General features: G+C 35.1%; 1 protein-coding gene across 6 annotated transcripts in view; it reads right to left on the bottom strand.

Annotated features, from left to right (window-relative positions):
- CLOCK (clock circadian regulator) overlaps positions 1-19,358 on the bottom strand; it is a 112,887-nt gene that overhangs the window by 40,621 nt on the left and 52,908 nt on the right. For 4 of the 6 annotated variants that reach the window (XM_017540246.2, XM_037742596.1, XM_037742594.1 and 1 more), the window contains 5 exons: positions 17,331-17,423; positions 10,311-10,399; positions 7,532-7,591; positions 6,715-6,863; positions 3,832-3,923 (listed from right to left, as the gene is read on the bottom strand). In XM_017540246.2, the coding sequence (XP_017395735.1) occupies positions 3,832-3,923; positions 6,715-6,863; positions 7,532-7,591; positions 10,311-10,357 (348 nt within the window). In that variant the 5' untranslated portion in view covers positions 10,358-10,399; positions 17,331-17,423. Of the gene's footprint in view, positions 1-3,831; positions 3,924-6,714; positions 6,864-7,531; positions 7,592-10,310; positions 10,400-17,330; positions 17,424-19,358 lie in introns of those variants that run through there. The other 2 variants (XM_017540248.2, XM_037742597.1) reach the window with 2 other exon arrangements.

The following is a 19,358-nucleotide window of genomic DNA, read 5'->3' as shown; positions in this document are numbered from 1 at the left end:
TGGAAGAGATAATTAGAAAGTGAAGAGGAGAGAAATGGTTTGGTATAAAATGAGAGTAAGACAAGAAAATGAGAAATGAATTTTGGTGATTTTCAAAAAGTTAGGTTAACAGGAAGGCAAATCAGACTACAATGAGTTTAAAAATGAGTGCATAATCAGAAGACTATTACAAATCACTCACTCATGAACTTTAGAAGGGAAGAAAAAGGCAAACGGTTCTAAGGGGGCCAAATATCAAGAGAAGGCATTTAAAAAAAAGAGCAATTAAATTTGAAGGCTAAGGGAAAGAAGGATCCAGTAGAGAAGTAGAAGATACACAGCAGAAAAGGTACTATAAGAGAGAGTCTTCTTTTAAAGTGGTTAACATACTAAACCCTAATTTCTTGTTAATTAAATAGCTCTCGAAAAGGATAATGACTTCCGGTAGGAACCATGTATATCTTATTAATCCTTTTATCTGCAGCACTAGTGTAGCACAAGAAAAAGTACTTGCAATATATAATTTATAGAGCAGGGAGTTAGAGTAACCTTCCCTAACTCTATATAATTGATAAATTATAGAAAAAAGGTATCCTCTCCCATGTCCCCTCCCTTTGGGAAAGAGATCTGGATATCACAAAGAACTTATTTGCAGTAGATGCCTATCTTCTAGAATGACTCAAACAAACTAGTCTTTGCTAACAGAGAAATCTTATCATTTGAGCAAACTCATGAATTATTTTTTAAAAATTCTTCAGTACAATAATGCCAGTATTATTATTTCATAATAGGGTCAAAAGTAAACAACTGTTGGCCAGGCACGGTGGCTCACACTTGTAATCTCCACTTCGGGAGGCCAAGGTGGGTGGATCACTTGAGGCTGAGTTCGAGACCAGCCTGACCAACAGGGTAAACCTCGTCTCTACTAAAAATAAAAAAATTAGCTGGGCATGGTGCCACATGTAATCCCAGCTACTCTGGATGCTAAAGTGGGAGAATGACTTGAACCTGGGAGACAGAGGTTGCAGCGGGCATATCATGGGTGACTGAGCAAGACTCCATCTCAAAAAAAAAAAAAAAAAAAAAAGGCAACTATTCCTTAATTTCCCCATCTGAAAGCAAGAAAGAGATACTACTGTCTACTTCTACTTCATAATACTAGCTATTATGACACATACATATAGTGTCTACTTCACAAGAGTGTTGCAAGGATTCAATGAGTTACTATATAAAAATTGCTCACTTATTTTTCTGATTTAAAGTATAGGCTTAAATGTTTATATTTATACTCCAACAAATTTTCATATGGAAACGTTTCTGCTGAATATATAAAGAATTAATCATACAATTGCCCCATCTAAAATACAAACAGAAAAATAACTCAATTTGCAAAATACTCTACCTTGCTTAAGACTCCAGTAAGTATACAAAGACACTTGCTACATAGCCATAACATAATTATACAGGCATATCTTATTCCACTGTGCTTTGTTTTATTCAACTAGACAGTTACTGGGTGTTGTTGTTTTTTTTTTAACAAAATGAAGGGTTTGTAGCAACCCTGTGTCAAGCAAGTCTATCAGCGTCGTTTTTTTCAATAGCACATGTTCACTTTGTGTCTCTTGCATCACATTTTAGTAATCCTTGCAATATTTCAAACTTTTTCATTATTATTGTATCTATAATGGTGATTTGCCCACATAAGATGGTGAACTTAAATGCATGTGCTCTGACTGCTCCACCAACTGAATGGCCATTCCCCAACCCCTCTCCCTCTTCTTGGAACTCCCCATTCCCTGAGACACACAACAATATTGAAATTAGGCCAATTAGTAACTCTACAATGGCCTCTAAGTATTCAAGTGAAAGGAAAAGTCCCTCATCTCTGACTTTAAATCAAAAGCCAGATGTGATTAAGCTTAGTAAGGAAGGCATGTTGAAAACTGAGACAGGTCAAAAGCTAGACCTCTTGTACTAAACAGGTAGCAAAGTTGTAAATAAAAAAGAAAAGTTTTAGTGAACACATGTATGATAAGAAAGTGAAACAGTCTTGTTCCTGATACAGAGAAAAGTCTGAGTGGTCTGCATAGAAGATCAAAAACTAGCCACAAGATTCCCTTAAGCCAAAGACTAATCCAGAGCAAGGATTTAACTTTCTTCAATTCTGTGAAGGTGGAGAGAGGTAAGGAAACTACAGAAGAAAAGTTAGAAGTGAGCAGAAGTTAGTTCATGAGGTGTAAAGAACGAAGCCATCCCTACAACACAAAAGTGCAAGGTGAAGCAGCAAGTGCTGATGTAGAAGCTACAGCAAGTGATCCAGGAGATCTAGGTAAGATCATTGATGAAGATGGCTACAGTAAATACTAGAGTTTAATTGTATATGAAACAGCCTTCTATTGGGAGAAGGCGCCATTTAGAAATTTCAAAGCTGGAGAAGAGAAGCCAAAGCTGGCTTCAAAGCTTCAAAAGACAGGCTAACTGTCTTGTCAGGGGCAAATGCAGCTGGTGACTTTTAAGTTGAAGCCAATGTTTATTTACCATTCTGAAAGTCTCAAAGCCCTTAAGAAGTATGTTAAATATACCCAGCCTATGTTCTATAAATAGAGCAACAAAGCCTGGATGACAGAACACCTGATGACAGCACATCTGCTGACAGCATAGTTTAATGAATATTTAAAGCCCACTATTGAGACCTACTGGTGAGAAAAACAGATTCCTTTCAAATATTATTGCTCATTGACAATGCACTTGGTTGCCCAAGAGTGGTGATGGAGATGAGATGTACAAGGAGGTTAATGTTGTTTTCATGCCTGCTAACACAACATCAATTCTGCAGCCCATGGGTCAAGGTATAATTTTGACTTTCAAGTCTTACTTAAGAAATACATTTCATAAGGCTACAGCTCCCATAGATAGCGATTCCTGTGATGGATCTGGGCAATGTCAACTGAAAACCTTCTGGAAAGAATTCATCCTTCTAGATGGCGTGAGAACATTTGTGATTCATGGGAGAACATCAAAATATCAACATTAAGAGGAGTTAAGTAAAAGTTGATTCCAACCCTGTAGATAACTTTGAGGGGTTCAAGATATCAGTGGAGGAAGTAACTCCAGATGTGGTGGAAATAGCAAGAGAATTAGAATCAGAAGTGGAGTCTGAAGATGTGACTAATTGCTGCAATCTCCTAAGAAACCTGAACTGATGAGGAGTTGCTCTGCTGATGAGTAAAGAAAGTGGTTTCTTGAGATCAACTCTGCTCCTGATGAAGATGTGAATATTGTTGACATGACAGCAAAGGATATAGGATATTACATAAACTTAGTTGACTGAGCAGCAGCAGTGTTTCAGAGTATTGACTATAATTCTGAAAGAAGTTCTATTCTGCGTAAAATGCTATCAAACAGCATGTTACAGAGAAATCTTCCTGAAAGGAAGAGTCAATCGATGGGGCAAACTTCATTGTTGATTCATTTTAAGAAACTGCCTCAGCCACCCCAACCTTCAGCAACCACCACCCTGATCAGTTAGTAGCCACTGACACTGAGGCAGTACCTTCTACCAGCAAAAAGACTAAGACTTGCTGAAGGCTCAGATGATTGTTAGCATTTTTTGCCATAAACTTTTTAAATTTAGGTATGATCAATTTTTTAAATGTATAATGCTATTACACACCCTAATAGACTACAGGGAAACAAAACAATTCATGTGACTCATTTTATTGAAATATTAGCTTTATTGCAGTGGCCTGGAACTCAACTCTCAATATCACGAAGGTAAACCTGTATATTAAGTCACTCTGTGATTTCTTTTTTGAGAAAAATAAAACTTTCAAAAATTAAATCTGGACATACCTCTAACATTAATTGTGTAAACTCTTCATTACTAAGGAATGTAGGTTTCCAGTCCTGTCGAATTTCACTAGCATCTGACTGTGCAGTGATTTCTGTAAATAGATTGACACATTAGTGGCATACTCCAACCACCGGAGGAGTACAAAAGCCCTACAAGTTGTCTTCTCTCTTCCCACTCTAAAGATGACATTCACAGGCATTAACATTTACTGGGTAGATAGCAATAGGTCTAGGTTTTGGTATGATGAAATATATGAGATATCATGGCAAGTTATGTCCTTGGATTTGGTCTCTTAGTAATACCAGTCTCTTTAGTTTTTCTCTTGGTGCTCTAACAGTTATGTTGCTGATAGGCCTAAGTTTCCTTCCTATTTGACATGACGACCAAACGAGATTTTTGCTCCAAGAATTTTGAAGAAATTCTTTTTTTTCGCCTTTTCGTTCCCTTGCCAGTCAAATGGTAACGTCTGGAGCAGCACTAGGGAAATTAGATGAAAAGCCCAAAGAGGTCACTCAATTTGCTTTTAACAAAGAAGACCTTAGTTCTGCCTACTGCTGGGCATAAAGCTTCTTCCCAATATTAAGTGCTTTATCTTAATCAAAGAGAATTAACATTTTGCGCAAAATCTTTACTACAGTAATATTCCCACAGTGATTTTTCTTAGTGTCCTCTTTGTACAACTTAGTAGTAGAGACCTGGTCAAAAATTTGGAGATCCCTACTTTGGGACATAGATTTGACACAATTATTACTATTTTATTTCACTATATACGTCTAATAGATTTGGTTATGAAAAAGCTATTCATAAATAATGAAACCTAGTAAGAAATGTTTTTCTATTTTTAAATGAAGACATATTAAAACAAGCAGGCAGAATAAAAATTCATGTAATAGACTACATTCTACAAAATATACTCTACTTTGTAATAAGTAGTATAAATTAAATTCTGATTCTATCATCAGATACAGAAATACAGCATACTGTCCCTAACAAGTTAGCATATTAGAAATGCCTGTAGTGGAATGTGAAGAGTAACTAAGAAGTATAGCTACAAAATGTGTGGAATACAGTTGGCTTTTCAAATTCACATCAATTATAAACATCTGGGAAAAAGATTTAAATCCACAAACAAATCCAATAAAGTTTCATTAAACACAGGCCTATTTTAGGATGATATGTATATAAAATCCCTTCACCTTAACAGAAATACTATTTTTGTGAGAATTATGTATCCGACTGAAAAAACAACAACAAAATATCTACCTAATGCCAAAATTCATCCTCTATTGTCAGGGGGAAATGTATGCATTTCATTTCATTCAACAATCATTTATTGAACTCCTAGTATCTTGGGACTGATTTCCATGAGTGTGCCATTTAACAACAGGCAGTGAGGTTGGTGAGATACTATTTGTAGAGGTAAAATGTTCTGATAGTGGTGGCAATAAATATTGACACGTTTACAGAAGAATCAACAGAATTTGGCAACTGTGATAGGGTGCTAAAGAAGCTAAAAAAAAAAAAAAAAACTAAAATTTTTTCAGGTTTGAGTCTTAGGTGATTAAAAGGATGGTGGTATAAAAATAAAAAAAGGCAAGTGAAGAGAAAGAGGTTAAGTTGACAAAATGAAAATAAATTCAATTTTAGATGCACTGAGTTGGAGGACATGCAAAAGAAAGATCTAGAAGTTATCTGGAAATACAAGGCTAAAATGTCTGCATCTAAAAATAGAAATCTGATAGTTTCATAGAGACACAATAGCTGAAGCTATGGAATGAGATAAGCAAGAGAAAGAGTGTACAGAAAGCAAGAGAACAAGGATAAGACTTAGGAATGTCACATTTAGAGGGTAGAAAAAGAGAGGAAAGAAATTAGTTTCAGTGAGAAAAGGGAAAGTGAAAGTACAATCAATATAAAGGAAGCCAAGGGAGGAGGGATAAAAATTTCCAGTGCTATAGAGATGCAGAAGAAGATGAGATGTAAGAAAAAGCTGCTTGGGGAGTAGGAAGGTAATGTCATTAGTGAAATTAATAACAGTTTCAATGAGTGGGGGAGCATAAACCAGTCTGGTAAGGCATTACCAACTGAGCTACACAGAAGTAAAACAGTGACACTAATTACTAACTGCACTGAGTTTTACAGTTTCATTCACATTTGAAAAAGGGAATTTCCTTTTACAGGTTTTTTGTTTTGTTTTCAAACCTATTATCTCTATTACCAAAATAACTAATATTCTTTAAATTTTCTTTTCATGATTCATTTGTCAGGATGATTTTCTTCAATTAACAAATACTTTATTTTAAAATATAGTGTTGATTTACTAGATATACATTGAAACGTTTCAAAATGACATCAGAACTGTATATGATCTAGCTTTTTCCTTTCTTTCAAATATGCCCATAATTTTCCAACACAAATATGCTTCAGTGACAATGAAGTCTTCCTGCTTCTCTGCTTTTGCACATACTCCCTTTGTGTGACATGCTGCCTTCCTTTCTTAATCTAACAGAAAAACTCAGTTGAAAAATCAACTATTTTTAAAGCCTCCCTGACACATTCTTTCCTGTGTTTTTACTGCAAACAGTTTACAAGTACTATTCACATTACAATTATTTGTAATTATGTGCTTACATGTTTGTCTGCCCTGGCTTGACTTACTTGAAAGCCAGGACTGTTACCCTGTATCATGAGGATTTAGCATGTAGTAGGCACAGAATAAATGTTTGTTGAATGAAAGAATGAATAGATTAGGAAATCTTTTAAAATGCAATTGATTTCTCTCTCTTAATAAAGCCAAGGAAGCATCCAATCTTAAGCATCTCTGCCAAGATTCTAACTCATGCTTTGAGAGTCTGTTCCATTTTACAAAGCTAAAAATTTACCTTTATGTTTTCGTAAAAAATCAATGCTTTTCTGCAGAACAGTAGATTTGTCCATCTTTCTAGCATTACCAGGAAGCATGGATCCCAGTTCTTTAATGAGAACATTAAACTGATCTCTACGTTTCTTTTCAGATTTGTTTCTAGATACTCTGATGAAATAAAAAATATGCATTTTTAAAAATAATCCATTTAATAACACAAGTAGTTAATACAATATTAATTTAGACATAACACAGCATGTAATTCTATCAACAGATGGTAACAGTAGGTTACCAACAATATACAGTTAATTTGGGCAATAATTTTTCAGCTCAGATTGTCACTAAACAAAATTTTACAATTGACATACATGTTTATATGAAAATGTCAGTAAGAAAAACTGCATTCAAATCACAGGTTTTATTTAATCCAATACTTACCAATGATTGTTAACGTATATGGTTATTATAAATATATGTACTAAATGAACAATGACCGCTATTCTATGTGAAGCAGTAACCAGTAAACAAAAAGCTATTGAGACAAATAAACTTGATTATTCATAAAACAATCATTTTATGATATCTGTAATTATCTGCTTTGGGAAATCAGATTTTCTAATTCAATTTCTGTTTAAGCAAAGCATAATACTTTTCCAAAACGTCAGAAGGTATTTAATTTATAAACTACACGCCAATATTCTAAATTCTTCCACCTTGCTAATATATCTAAACTCTTAAAGCAGATAGCTTTTGGAAATCATTAATTTATAATTTATTTACCATTACATTTATCTATTGTTCATTTATTTACTATTTTACATCTCTAATCAAAGCACCTTTTTGCTTTGTCCTTGTCATCTTCTTCCACCAACCCATCAAAAATACTACTGTCATCTCTAAAAGAAAGCAGATAGAGAAAATAAGAGCAGACTCACTAAGCGACAGCAATACTAAAATGACATGTAAATCAACACAGTTATACCCTAGGATTTTTGAAAAGTTAATGGATCATAAAATTCAAACTAACCTATTTTCTAATAAACCATTAGAAAATCAAAATTCAGTAATAGCTAATATTTTCAAAAGTTTATTACATACATAAACTGTAAAAATATTTATACTTAGCTATATTATGAACACATCATGCTAAACAAGAATTTAACCAGTTTAAATATCTTTTTTCAAACTTTTAGTAATCAGTAAAAACTTGATGTCAGTGTTTGCCATTATATAAAATTAATTTTGTTAACAGCATAATTTTTTTCTGAGATACTTTATAAAACCACAAATTACAAACATCACAACATCTAATACATTAACTTATATTAATACATTTCATTCATTTACTAATTCATTTCACAAATATGTATTAGCACTCATGTGCCAGGCTCTGTTCTGGATGTGTTTAATAAGCAATGAACAAGACATTTAGCTGCTTTCCTACAGCCTTTCTTTTCTTTTTAACTTTTTTCTGGAAACAGGGTTTCACTCTGTTGCCCAGGCTGGAGTGCAGTTGCACGAACATGGCTCACTGCAGCCTGAACCTCCTGGGCTCAAGCAGTCCTCTTGCCTCAGTCTCCTGAGTAGCTGGGACCACAGGTACACACCACCATACCCAGCTAGTTTTTTTTATTTTTCGTAGACACAAGGGTCTTGTTATATTGACCAGGCTGGTCTCGAACTCCTGGGTTCAAGTGACATTCCCACCTCTGCCTCCCAAAGTGCTGGCATTACAGGCATGAGCTGCCATGCCCAGCTTTATTTTCTAGTAGAAAGAAACCAGTATAAAAATGGGTGATAAGTTTTAATTTTTTTTTTTAAAGACGTGATGTTTTAGTTACTAGAGCCTGAGTGGTTAGGGAAGGGCTTATTAAGGAGGGGACATGTGAACTAGGAGCTGGCTATGGGAAAATGTAAGGAAAGACCATTTCTAAAAAATGAAATCAGGAGCACTGGTGGCTAACTCAACCCTAAGAGCAATATTCAAGTTTTTCCTGATTTATGAAGTTTTATATGAACTCATTATTCACTTCTATAGCCACACCTTTCTATGGCCTATAAGCTATAAAATGGGGTCACTATTGGGATCATCTTTAACACCTGTATCATGGAGGTCCATGTATGAACTTTGGGGATTCCATGTATGCCCCGAAGTTTACAAAAAATTTTGTATTTATATGTATTTTTCTGATGACAGAGTTCATAACTTTCATGATATTCACAGATAAGGAACTCATATTAATAATCACTGCTTTATGTCTGAAAACACAGATGTCATCCCTAGATGTCATACTATCTAGAATGCAAAAGGCATAATGCCAAATTCATATTTTCTCCCTCAGAGGCAGTGAAGAAACATCTTTTCTGAGAAAAGGACTATCATTAATCCTGCCTGTTAACTATGGCACAGTTCAAAGCTATGACCATGGTACAGGCAGCCCTCTCTAAGGAAGTTTCTTGCTCCTCAGATCTTAAGTTCTGGTGGGGTACATATCTTTACTATTTAGCTCATAGAAAGGGAGAAAGCTGACCCCAGATGTCAAAAATCACTTCTGTGTACAAGTCTAGCTACAAAACTCTTAAAGAATCTCCAATGGATGGAGCACACAGTACAGTGCAATAAAAGTATAGCAACTTTAATGTCAGACATACCAACACAAGTAAAAATTCTAGATCACATCTTACTAGCTATGTGACTTCAAACAAGTTACTTAAACTTCTGACCTACAGTTTTTTCATCTGTAAAATTTTACAGATTTGTTAAGGTTAAATAAAATAGCATATAAAAAGGTATTCTGTATATCTGCTGTCAGAGCAGATGCTTTAAAAATGTTATTGGATTATATCAAATTTAAGATATTATTGACTGTTAAGACCACCACTATTTTATGTGCCCTTAAGAAAGAAAAAAAGAGTGCTACCAATTAAATTATGCTAAGAGATGCCAAAATGTGAAAAATAAAGACAACTTAAAAGTCTTTTCTACTTTTACTTTAGGTTCGGGGGTATACGTGCAGGTTTTTCACGCGGGTAGATTGCGTGTAATGGAGGTTTGGTGTACCAATGATCTCGGCACCCAAGTAGTAAGCACAGTGCCCAAAAGTTTTTAACCCTTGCTGACCCCTTCCACCATCCTCCAAAAATTTCAAGTATTAAAATCATAGGAATATGGAGATTTACCCTTTTCCCAACAGTAAGATGTAAACATTACAATTTTAACTAATGAAATCTTAATTACAGTTACCTCTTATCAGTCACAAATGCAAGATGTTTGAAGGGATAAAGTTAGATAAGGAGAAAAAGGACTCTACAAGGTTCCAAGGAAACATTTGCAACTGTCAGAATTTCCTTCAGAGCAGCTATGACCAAATCACTCAAAATTACAGCTCAGGACTCGTTTAAAACACAAGCCATATGCTGCTGACTTTGGCTCTAGAAAATACGGATAAGACCTTGCTTATTTTTACACTGTATTTATTTAACACAGAAACCGAATGTAATAATAATTATGTTTAAGCATAAAACTCCTTCTATCAATTTCATATAGACCATTATTCTAATAGTTCATTTTAAATAACTATATATACTTTAAAATAACAGTCTTCAAGAACATACCTGTCAACAATCGAGCTCATTTTACCACAGCTTATGGTAAACAACATAACATACTACGTTTTCGTCTTGTGGTAGACATTTGTACTTTCCTTAGGTGAAAAAAAAATAATAAACGGTCATTAGTTTTCTAAAAATCTTACTTCCACAAAGTTATCTTGAGAAATACTATATGTAATCACACAGACTTCAAAACGTTTTATTTGTACTGAAGACTAGAACACTATTTTCAAGCAAATACCTATGGCTGAAGTACATTTGAGGCTTTTTTTCCCTCCTGAAAAAGAACTACAAGAAAAAAAGTAATTCAGGCTCATATTAACTTTCTCTTTACTATCAAATAATAAAAATAAAATGGACACTCTCAATATTTAGTATATATTTAACTATAAACTTCAAATAGTCTGTAATAACACCATCTATTCGGCAGTAAGTATTTGCTGAAAGCCTATTTTCTGCTAAACAATACAGCAGGCTTTGGGTACACAACAGTGAAAGACACAGTCCTTGTAGAAAAAATTTACAATTGAGCAGGAAGATAGATACCTAAATAACTATAATAAGAGGCATAATGAAGGTATATACTGTGTAATGCTACCACTGGGCAAGGAACAATTATGCGTACCTGTGGAAATTAGAGGGGGAAAACAGAGGAAATATTCCTGATGGCGGTAAGTCTGTTAGGGAGTCAAGATTTTTTTACTGCAAATATGGTACAGGGATGGACAGCATCAGCATCCTCTGAGAGCTTGTTTTCAAAGACAAAATCTTGGGCCCTACCCTAGTATCAATGAACCAGAATCTACATTTTTACAATGGCTCCATGTGATAACATATGACCATTTAAGTTTGAGAAGCAACAGGCCGGAGGATAGAAGCAGGTAATAAGTGAAAAAATTCTAAGACGCAGGAATGGCAATTTGTAAAGGCACAGGCCTTAGTGAGAGAAAAGAATATTGAACTTGAGAAACTAAGAGGTTTAGCATTTTCCTTATGGAAAACCTGGCATGTTACAATTTAAAGTTTTAATCACTAGAGCATAAAATGAGAATACAAGTGGTAAAATGGCAAACTCAAGTCAAGTATAGGAAAGTCTTACTATGAAGACTTATACCCAAATTGAAGGCAGTAAAACTTACTGCTTCAAAGCTGGATCAAAAGCCTAAAATTTGTCTCTCTATATTCGACAGGTTGGGTATCCCTAATCTGAAAACCTGAAATCCAAAATGCTCCAAAATCTGAAAGCTTTTGAGCATCAACATAACAATTCAAAGGAAATGTTCACTGGAGCATTTCTAAACCAGTGAAGATTAAAGATGTTACAAGAACATGAGATTCTAAAACATTCAGTCACTGTTTTCAAATGAACCTTCATAAGAAGGGAGAATTACCCTTCGTAACACCACTGCATTGCCTATGTTGTTAGTCTGCAGAAGTAGAACTGTGAGGGGCTCAGAATTTTTTTTTTCTTTTTGTTTTTGAGATGGGGATCTCCCTCTATTGCCCATGCTGAAGTGCAGTGGTGTCATCATAGCTCACTGCTGCCTTGAAATCCTGGGCTCAAGCAATCCTGCCACTTTAGCCTCCTGAGTAGCTGGGATCACAGGTGCTCGCTAACATACTCAGGGCTAAGAGGTTTTTTTTTTTTTTTTTTTTTTTTTTTTTTTTCCCATTTTTTTTTTTTATTGCATTTTAGGTAAGGGCTAAGAGTTTTTAAAAGAAAATGAATGCCAGGGTCAAAGACAGAAAAAATAAAATAAAAAGGACTAACACCAGGATGAAATGTTAGGATTTTAAGTGTCTGGGGTAGTATCACCAGATAGAGCAAAGAATTACAGAATTTTAGAGGTAGAAGAGAATTTAAAGGCCACCTAAGTATAGCCTTCTGGTCCAACAGACATACTTATCTTCATGGTAAAAACAAAGGCTGGTTCTATCACTAGAACAAGAAGAACAGTATAAAACTAACAGAGCAAATTTCAGTGAATTCAAAAAGAATTGTTAACAGGAAAAAGTTTTAAAAGGCCAGATCTGAGCCTTATAAAGCACCCAGTAAGCCATCAGTGTGGCTTAATTATCAAAAGGTAGAAAATAAGACAAACTACCAAAAAAAGGTGGTGGTGAGGAGGGGCTAGGGAACACCAAGAAACAAGGATTATACTACAGGAAGAGCCTTGCTGACTACAAGAAGGGTGAATCCAGTATAGTTTAGAAGATACAGGCTGATGCTTTATTAGGCTGTCTCGCTATTGTTGTTAACAATATTTTTCTAAAAATTATTTGTTGTCCAGCTAATAGAACAACGTAAGACCTCTCTCTCTCTCCTTTTTTTGAGACAGTGTCTCCCTCTGTAGCCCAGACTGGAGTACAGTGACTTGATCTCAGCACAATGCAACCTCCAACTCCCAGGTTCAAGTGATTCTTCCTCCTCAGCCTCCTGAGTAGCTGGGATGACAGGCCAGCTAATTTTTGTATTTTTAGTAGAGATGAGGTTTCACGATATTGGTCAGGCTGGTCTCGAACTCCAAACCTCAAGTGATCTACCTGCCTCGGCCTCCCAAAGTGCTAGGATTACAGGCATGAGCCACTGTGCCCAGTCAGATACATCACTTAACAGTCTAGCACAAGATCCTCATCTTTCCAGTCAGTTGACAGATACGCTTTACTTAAGGGAAAGGGAAAAGAATAAGTAAAATAGGCCAGACATGCACCCTAGAGCAAATGGAAGAAGATTCCCTTAAACTTTTTAAAATGGTATCAAATTAACTTTAACAAGACAAAGTGGTAAGGTGGACAAGCCAAAATATTTTGTTTGGAGACTACTGCAGGTCCCATGCTTTCAATCCAGAAAGAGACTAGCTGGAGTCACACCGTCCATGCTGTGAAGTCTAAGGATACAGATGGCATGCCACATCCCTACACAAGCTGAAGTGGAATGTCACACATAAAATATAATATAGAATACATTTCATTATTTTTTAACTTTGACATGATTAGACCACAATGATATGCAATAATATGTCTTTAAAAGGGTCAGTTGCAGTTACTAGAATCCAAAACTTCACAGTTGTATTTAAAATAATTATAACTGGATTGTTTATAACACAAAGGATAAATGCTTGAAGAGATGGATATCCCATTTTACATGATGTGATTATTATATATTGCATGCCTATATCAAAACATCTCATGTACCCCATAAATATATATACTTACTAGGCACCCACAAAAATTAAAATTAAAAATTAAAAAAATAAAGTTCCCCAATTATAAAGGATAAAGCTACAGCTAGGAATCAAATGCTCCTTTACTTAAGCAACTTGAGATCAGAGTCATCTGGTGATATGACTTCCCAGCTCAGCATGTGTCATGTTACTATTTTATTCATACACATGCACACTTCCCCAACTTCCCAATATCATAACTTTGGTTAGGCAGTTATATTTGGATTTAACATCATTATGACTCTGTAAATGCCATTTCATAGCTGGGCCATATAGTATACAATAATTACTTTTCCTTTTAAGCAGTTTTTCCTAGAGTTACCATTTTTTTGTTTACCTACTTTTGTTTATATTTATTACCAACTTAGCTACAAATTCTTCCCTGTCTAAATCTACTATTTCTTCAAACTCATTACACATTCTACCAATTTCACCTTCTCACGGTGATTTCTCTTGAAATCTTCCAACCTGTTCCTATTGGGACTAGAAACTATCTACTAACCTGATGACCAGCTGTCTTCTTGTGATCATTATTCCTCATCATCCTGGTGATTCCCTGGGTCTCTAGTTAGGTCATATTCCCTGTTACTTGTATCCTATGCCTTCATCTTTTTTAGTTTACTTCTTTATTTTTGTTGAGTAATTTCTCCAATAACTGCCTAAGAAAGGGGACATGACAGGCAAATTTTTTAAGATGTCGTAAGTCTAAAACTGTCATTAGTCTATCCTTAATCAACAGTTTAGCTGGATACTGAATACCTGGTTGAAAATCACTTTTCCCTATGAATGCTGAAGGTTCTACTATATTCTAGTTTCCAGTGTGATAACAAGAAGTGCAAAGCCATTCTGATTACTCATCCTTTAGATGTGACCTGTTACTTATTTTACTCTGGAAACTCCCTTGTTTTCTAAAACTGAACAGTGATGTGCTCTGTTTGGCTTGTTTTTGTATCTGTATTGGTCGCTCAACAGACTTTTCCTAACTGGAAACTCAACTCCTCTTAATTCTGGAGAGTTTCGTTGAGTTGTTCTCCATTCTTTGTTTTTTCCCTCTATTTCCACTCTCTCCTTCTGGAGCACTTAATTGAACACTGAGATCCTGGACAGGTAATTTTCTTCTTTTTTCTCTACCATTTTCCATCTCTTTGCTCTACTTTCAATCGATCATTTTATTTTTCAACCCTTCAAATGAGTTTTTCATTTCGAATTTCTTTCTTTCTTTTTTTGAGATGAAGTCTTGCTCTTTCACTCAGACTGGAGTACAGTGGTGCAATCTCAGCTCACGGCAACCTCTGCCTCCCTGGCTCAAAGCAATTCTCCTGCCTCAGCCTCCTCAGTAGCTGGGATTACAGGCACATGCCATTGTACTCAGCTAATTTTTGTATTTTTAGTAGAGATGAGGTTTCACCATGTTGCCCAGGCTGGTCTTGAACTCCTGACCTCAGGTGATCCACCCACGTTGGCTTCCCAAAGTGCTGGGATTACAGGCGTGAGCCACTGAGCCCAGCCTCATATTTAATTTCATTTCTTATCATTTCTCATTCATGTTTCATGGATACAACATCCCTCTTACAAACACATCTAAGGTTTTTGTTTGATTTTCACCTGCCTAACTGCTCTTCATTTCCCCTAAATTGGTGTTTTATCTTTTGGTTTGGCCTTTGTCTTGCAGAGAAGAGGTTTTTCCTCAAATGTCTACTGATCTCTAAACATGAGCTCATATTTAAGGGTAAGTGCTAAAAAAAACTGGAAGCTCTGTGTGATACAGCTTGCTGGCTGTTCTTTATTATAGGGTTATCAAGTGGAAATATTTCTTTGGGGAATTCTCAACGTCAGAATCTTTAGATCTCTTCTTTTAAGATGATTATAATTCAGAGAAAAGAATTATGTATCTTCTCAACTCCTGCCTGAAGAGTATAAAAATCTGGAAGCCTGGGTTCTTAACCCTTCTATTTTTAACATGTTACTCCCATTCTCAGCATGTTTGTTGCTCCTGTATTTTGTACTTACTAGGGAACAAATCTCCAGACTTCTGCTAAGATAGGAAAAAGGCGGCTGCCTTGGTTTCAAAGTTTAGAAAGGATCCATGAAATATAATCAACCCTTAAATAGATTTGCAACAAATCATCCTGTTTTAGTTCCACCATAACTCCTATTTCCAGAAATAAAGAGTGTTTTCAATTCACGAAAATTGTGGAGGTTCTATAGTGCCAAGAAGTTTGTTTCTCAGCTTTCCCACAGTGGGCTTAGGATCCTGGGATTTGCAAGAAAGTTACTATGCTCTCCTTTGCTTTTCAGTCCCAAATTTTGTTGCTACTGTTTCTTCTCCATTCTCTCTGTCCTTGTGAAGTTATGTCTTTCGTAAAAATCCTTTTGCTGTAGCTTCAGTGAGGTTTCAAGAGAAAATAAAATTCAACTGTATTATTTGCCATCTCTAACTAGCAGATCCTCATATTCTTTCTTCATCACTCTTAATTAGGCTTTCATCCCCATCACTCCACTCAAATTGCTCACTCTTATTTGTTATCTGAAATCTCCATACTGCCAAATATAACGGCTGTTTTATTCTCTATTTGACCTCTAAGTAGTATGTGATATAGACGCCCACTTCTGCATTTATTAAATGCTTTCTTTTCTTGGTTCCTGTGACAGAACATCCTCCTGCTTTTCTACTCATCCTGCTGGCTGCTCCTTCTCCTCTAATTAATACTGGCATGTGCCAGGGCTGAATTCTTCTCAATCTGTGTACACTTCCTAGATAAATCACACTTCTATATGCCAATGACTCCCCAATCCACACTCCTAGAATAGATTGTCAAATGCAGTCAGATATCCAACTGCTTTTTAGACATTTTTACAGATTTTAAAGGTGTCCAAATGCCATTTACTTAAAACAGAACATTTGATTTTCTTCTATAAATTTGCTTCTCTCCCAGTTTTTTTTTCCCAACCTGAACTCCATATACTCGCCCCATCATTTACTATATTCCAGTCAATTCTGCTTTTTATGTTCCACAAATATTTCCTTGTCATTCTTGTTCTCACTACCTATAAAGCTCTTCTCTCAGATCTTCACACGGCTGGCTCCTTCTGCCATTCAGATCTCAACTAAAATTCTCCCTTTTCAATGAGGCTATCTCTGACTGCCTAATGAAAGCAGTCACCAGTCTCTAACACATTATCCTTTTTCTGTATGTGTAAGACAGGGTTTCACTCTGCCACCCAGGTGGAAGCACAGTGGCACAATCACAGCTCACCGTAGCCTCAACCTCCTAGGCTCAAGTGATCCTCCTGCCTCAGCCTCCCACATAGCTGAGATCACAGGCATACATCATCATGCCCAGCTAATTTCTAAATTTTTGGTGGTGTTGGAGGGAGGTCTCACTATGTTGCCCAGGCTAGTATCAAACTTCTAGGCTCAAGCAATCCTCCCACCTCAGCCTCCCAAACTGCTAGGATTACAGGCACGAGCCACTGTGCGCAGCCTTACACTTCCATTTTAATTCTCGGCACAGTACAAACCACAAATTTCTCATTTGTGTATTATTTCTCTTCCTCTAGAAGGCAGTCCTCATGAGAGCAGGGACAGCTTCTGTCTTGTTCATCACTGAATCCCCAGTATCTAAAGTAATTATCAGAACATAACTGGTACTATGTTTGGTGATAAATTAACACACACACACAAATTTTTAAATTAAACTTTCCTTAAATTAGTGTGTCAAAACAATTGATAGATTCCTTCATTTTTCTGGAAAAAATATCATTTTAATGATGCATTCTAAAACGCAACTTTCTTTACCTTTTGTACTCTTTGGATCTTTTAAACTGATTCTTCAGGAAACTATAGGTTCAAGGTACTCTTCTATATGATCAACCGTTAAGTTTCAGAATTCTGTTTAAACAAAAAAAAAAGTTAGATTTATTCAACTTAAATAGAAGTTTATCATTAAAAGAGTTTTAAAATAATTTTTAAACATAAAATTGACAACTCTGTCACAAAAATGTATATAACCAATTTTAAATTCTATACATTGTTTCTAAAAGAAAACAAAGTAACTTAAAACATCATGAATAAACTAAAACAATCACTTAATTCTGGTATAGAAGTTAAAAGATTAAAGTATTAAAAAAACTATAACTATAAAAATGTTAATGAGTATACAATATAAAAGGATAAAACTGTGACATCAATAACAAGGAGGGAGTAAGAGAGTAGAATTTTTATTTGCAATTGAAGTTAGATTATTATAAGCTTAAGATAGACTATTATAACTATAAGGTGTTTTATATATAAGCCCCATGGCAATCATATGTGAGGATTCACATAAAAAAATGTGAGGGGAAAAAAAAAAAAAAAAAAAAAAAAAAAAAAAAAAAAAAGTCAATGAAACATAGAGAAAAACAGGAGGAAAGGAAAAGAAGGACAACAGCACAACAAGAAAGACAGAAAGCAAGCCCTTCTCTGTCAGTAACTACTTTAAACATAAATGGATTAAACTCCCCAATCAAAATACATAGAGTGGCTGAATGGATTGAAAAAAAAAAAAAGATCCAACTATATGTTGTCTACAAGATTCACCTCACATTTAAGAACAGAAGCTGAAAGTGAAAGAATGGAAAAATAGATCCCATGCAAATGGCAACCTAAAGAGTATGAATGACCATACTTAGATAAAAAAGATGTTAAATCAAACATAAGAGACAAAGGACATTATATAGTAATAAGAGTTAATTCATTAGGAACATATAGCAATTATTAATATATATGTACCCAACATCAGAGGACCCAAATATACTAAGCAAACATCAACAGAACTGAAGGGAGATAGCAAACACAATAGTTGCACGAGATATCAATACCCCACTTTCAATAACGGACAGATAATGAAAGAGAAATCAAGAAGGAAAGCAAGGACTTAAACAGTGTAACAATAGAGTCATCCTTCGGTATCTGAGAGGGACTGGTTCCAGGAACCCCTATCAAATAATATTAATACCAAGATCTGCAGATGCTTAAGTCCTTTACATAAAATAATGTAACTGTAACATATAACCTATGTGTCTCTTCCCCTATACTTTAAATCATCTCTAGATTACTTATAATGCATAATGCATATAAATGTTATGAAAGTAGGTGTTATACTTTATTGGTTTTTAAATTTATATTATTTGTAAATGGTTTTATTCTCTGAATATTTTTATCCACAGTTGGCTGAATCCACAGATGTGGAACCTACAGATACAGAAGGCCAACTGTATAGACCAAATGAACCAAACACACAAAAACAGGACATTCCACCCAACAACAGCAGAATACACATTATTCTCAATTACACAGAGAAGGTTCTCTAGGACAGATCACCTAATAGGTCACAGGACAAGTTTTAAGAAATTTAAGATTGAATTATACTAAGTATCTTCTCTGATCACAGTGAAATGAAAATAGAAATCAGTATCAGAAGGAAAACTAGAAAATTCGAAAGCAGAAGAAACTTAAATACACAGTTAAATAACCAAGAGTCAAGGAAGACATCAAAAGAGAAATCAGAAGACATCTTGAGACAAACGAAAATACATCATACCAAAATTTATGGGATGCAGCAAAAGTGTTCTGACAGGGAATCTTATTTCAGTCAATGCTTACATTATAAATGAAGAAAGATTCCTGCCAGCAGAAGTGTGCCTAAAAAAAGAAAATTTTAAAAAAAAAGAAAGATCTCAAACAACCTAACTTTATACCTCAAAGAGCTGGAAAAAGAAAACAAACAAAGCCATTGTGAGCAGAGGAAGGAAATATGATTGGAGTAGAAATAAAACAGTGAATAGA

This window comes from Cebus imitator, unplaced genomic scaffold, assembly GCF_001604975.1.
Source record: "Cebus imitator isolate Cc_AM_T3 unplaced genomic scaffold, Cebus_imitator-1.0 Scaffold124, whole genome shotgun sequence".
Lineage (NCBI taxonomy): Eukaryota > Metazoa > Chordata > Mammalia > Primates > Cebidae > Cebus > Cebus imitator.
Note: the sequence above shows the minus strand (reverse complement) of the source record. Positions and strands in the feature narration are given on the sequence as shown.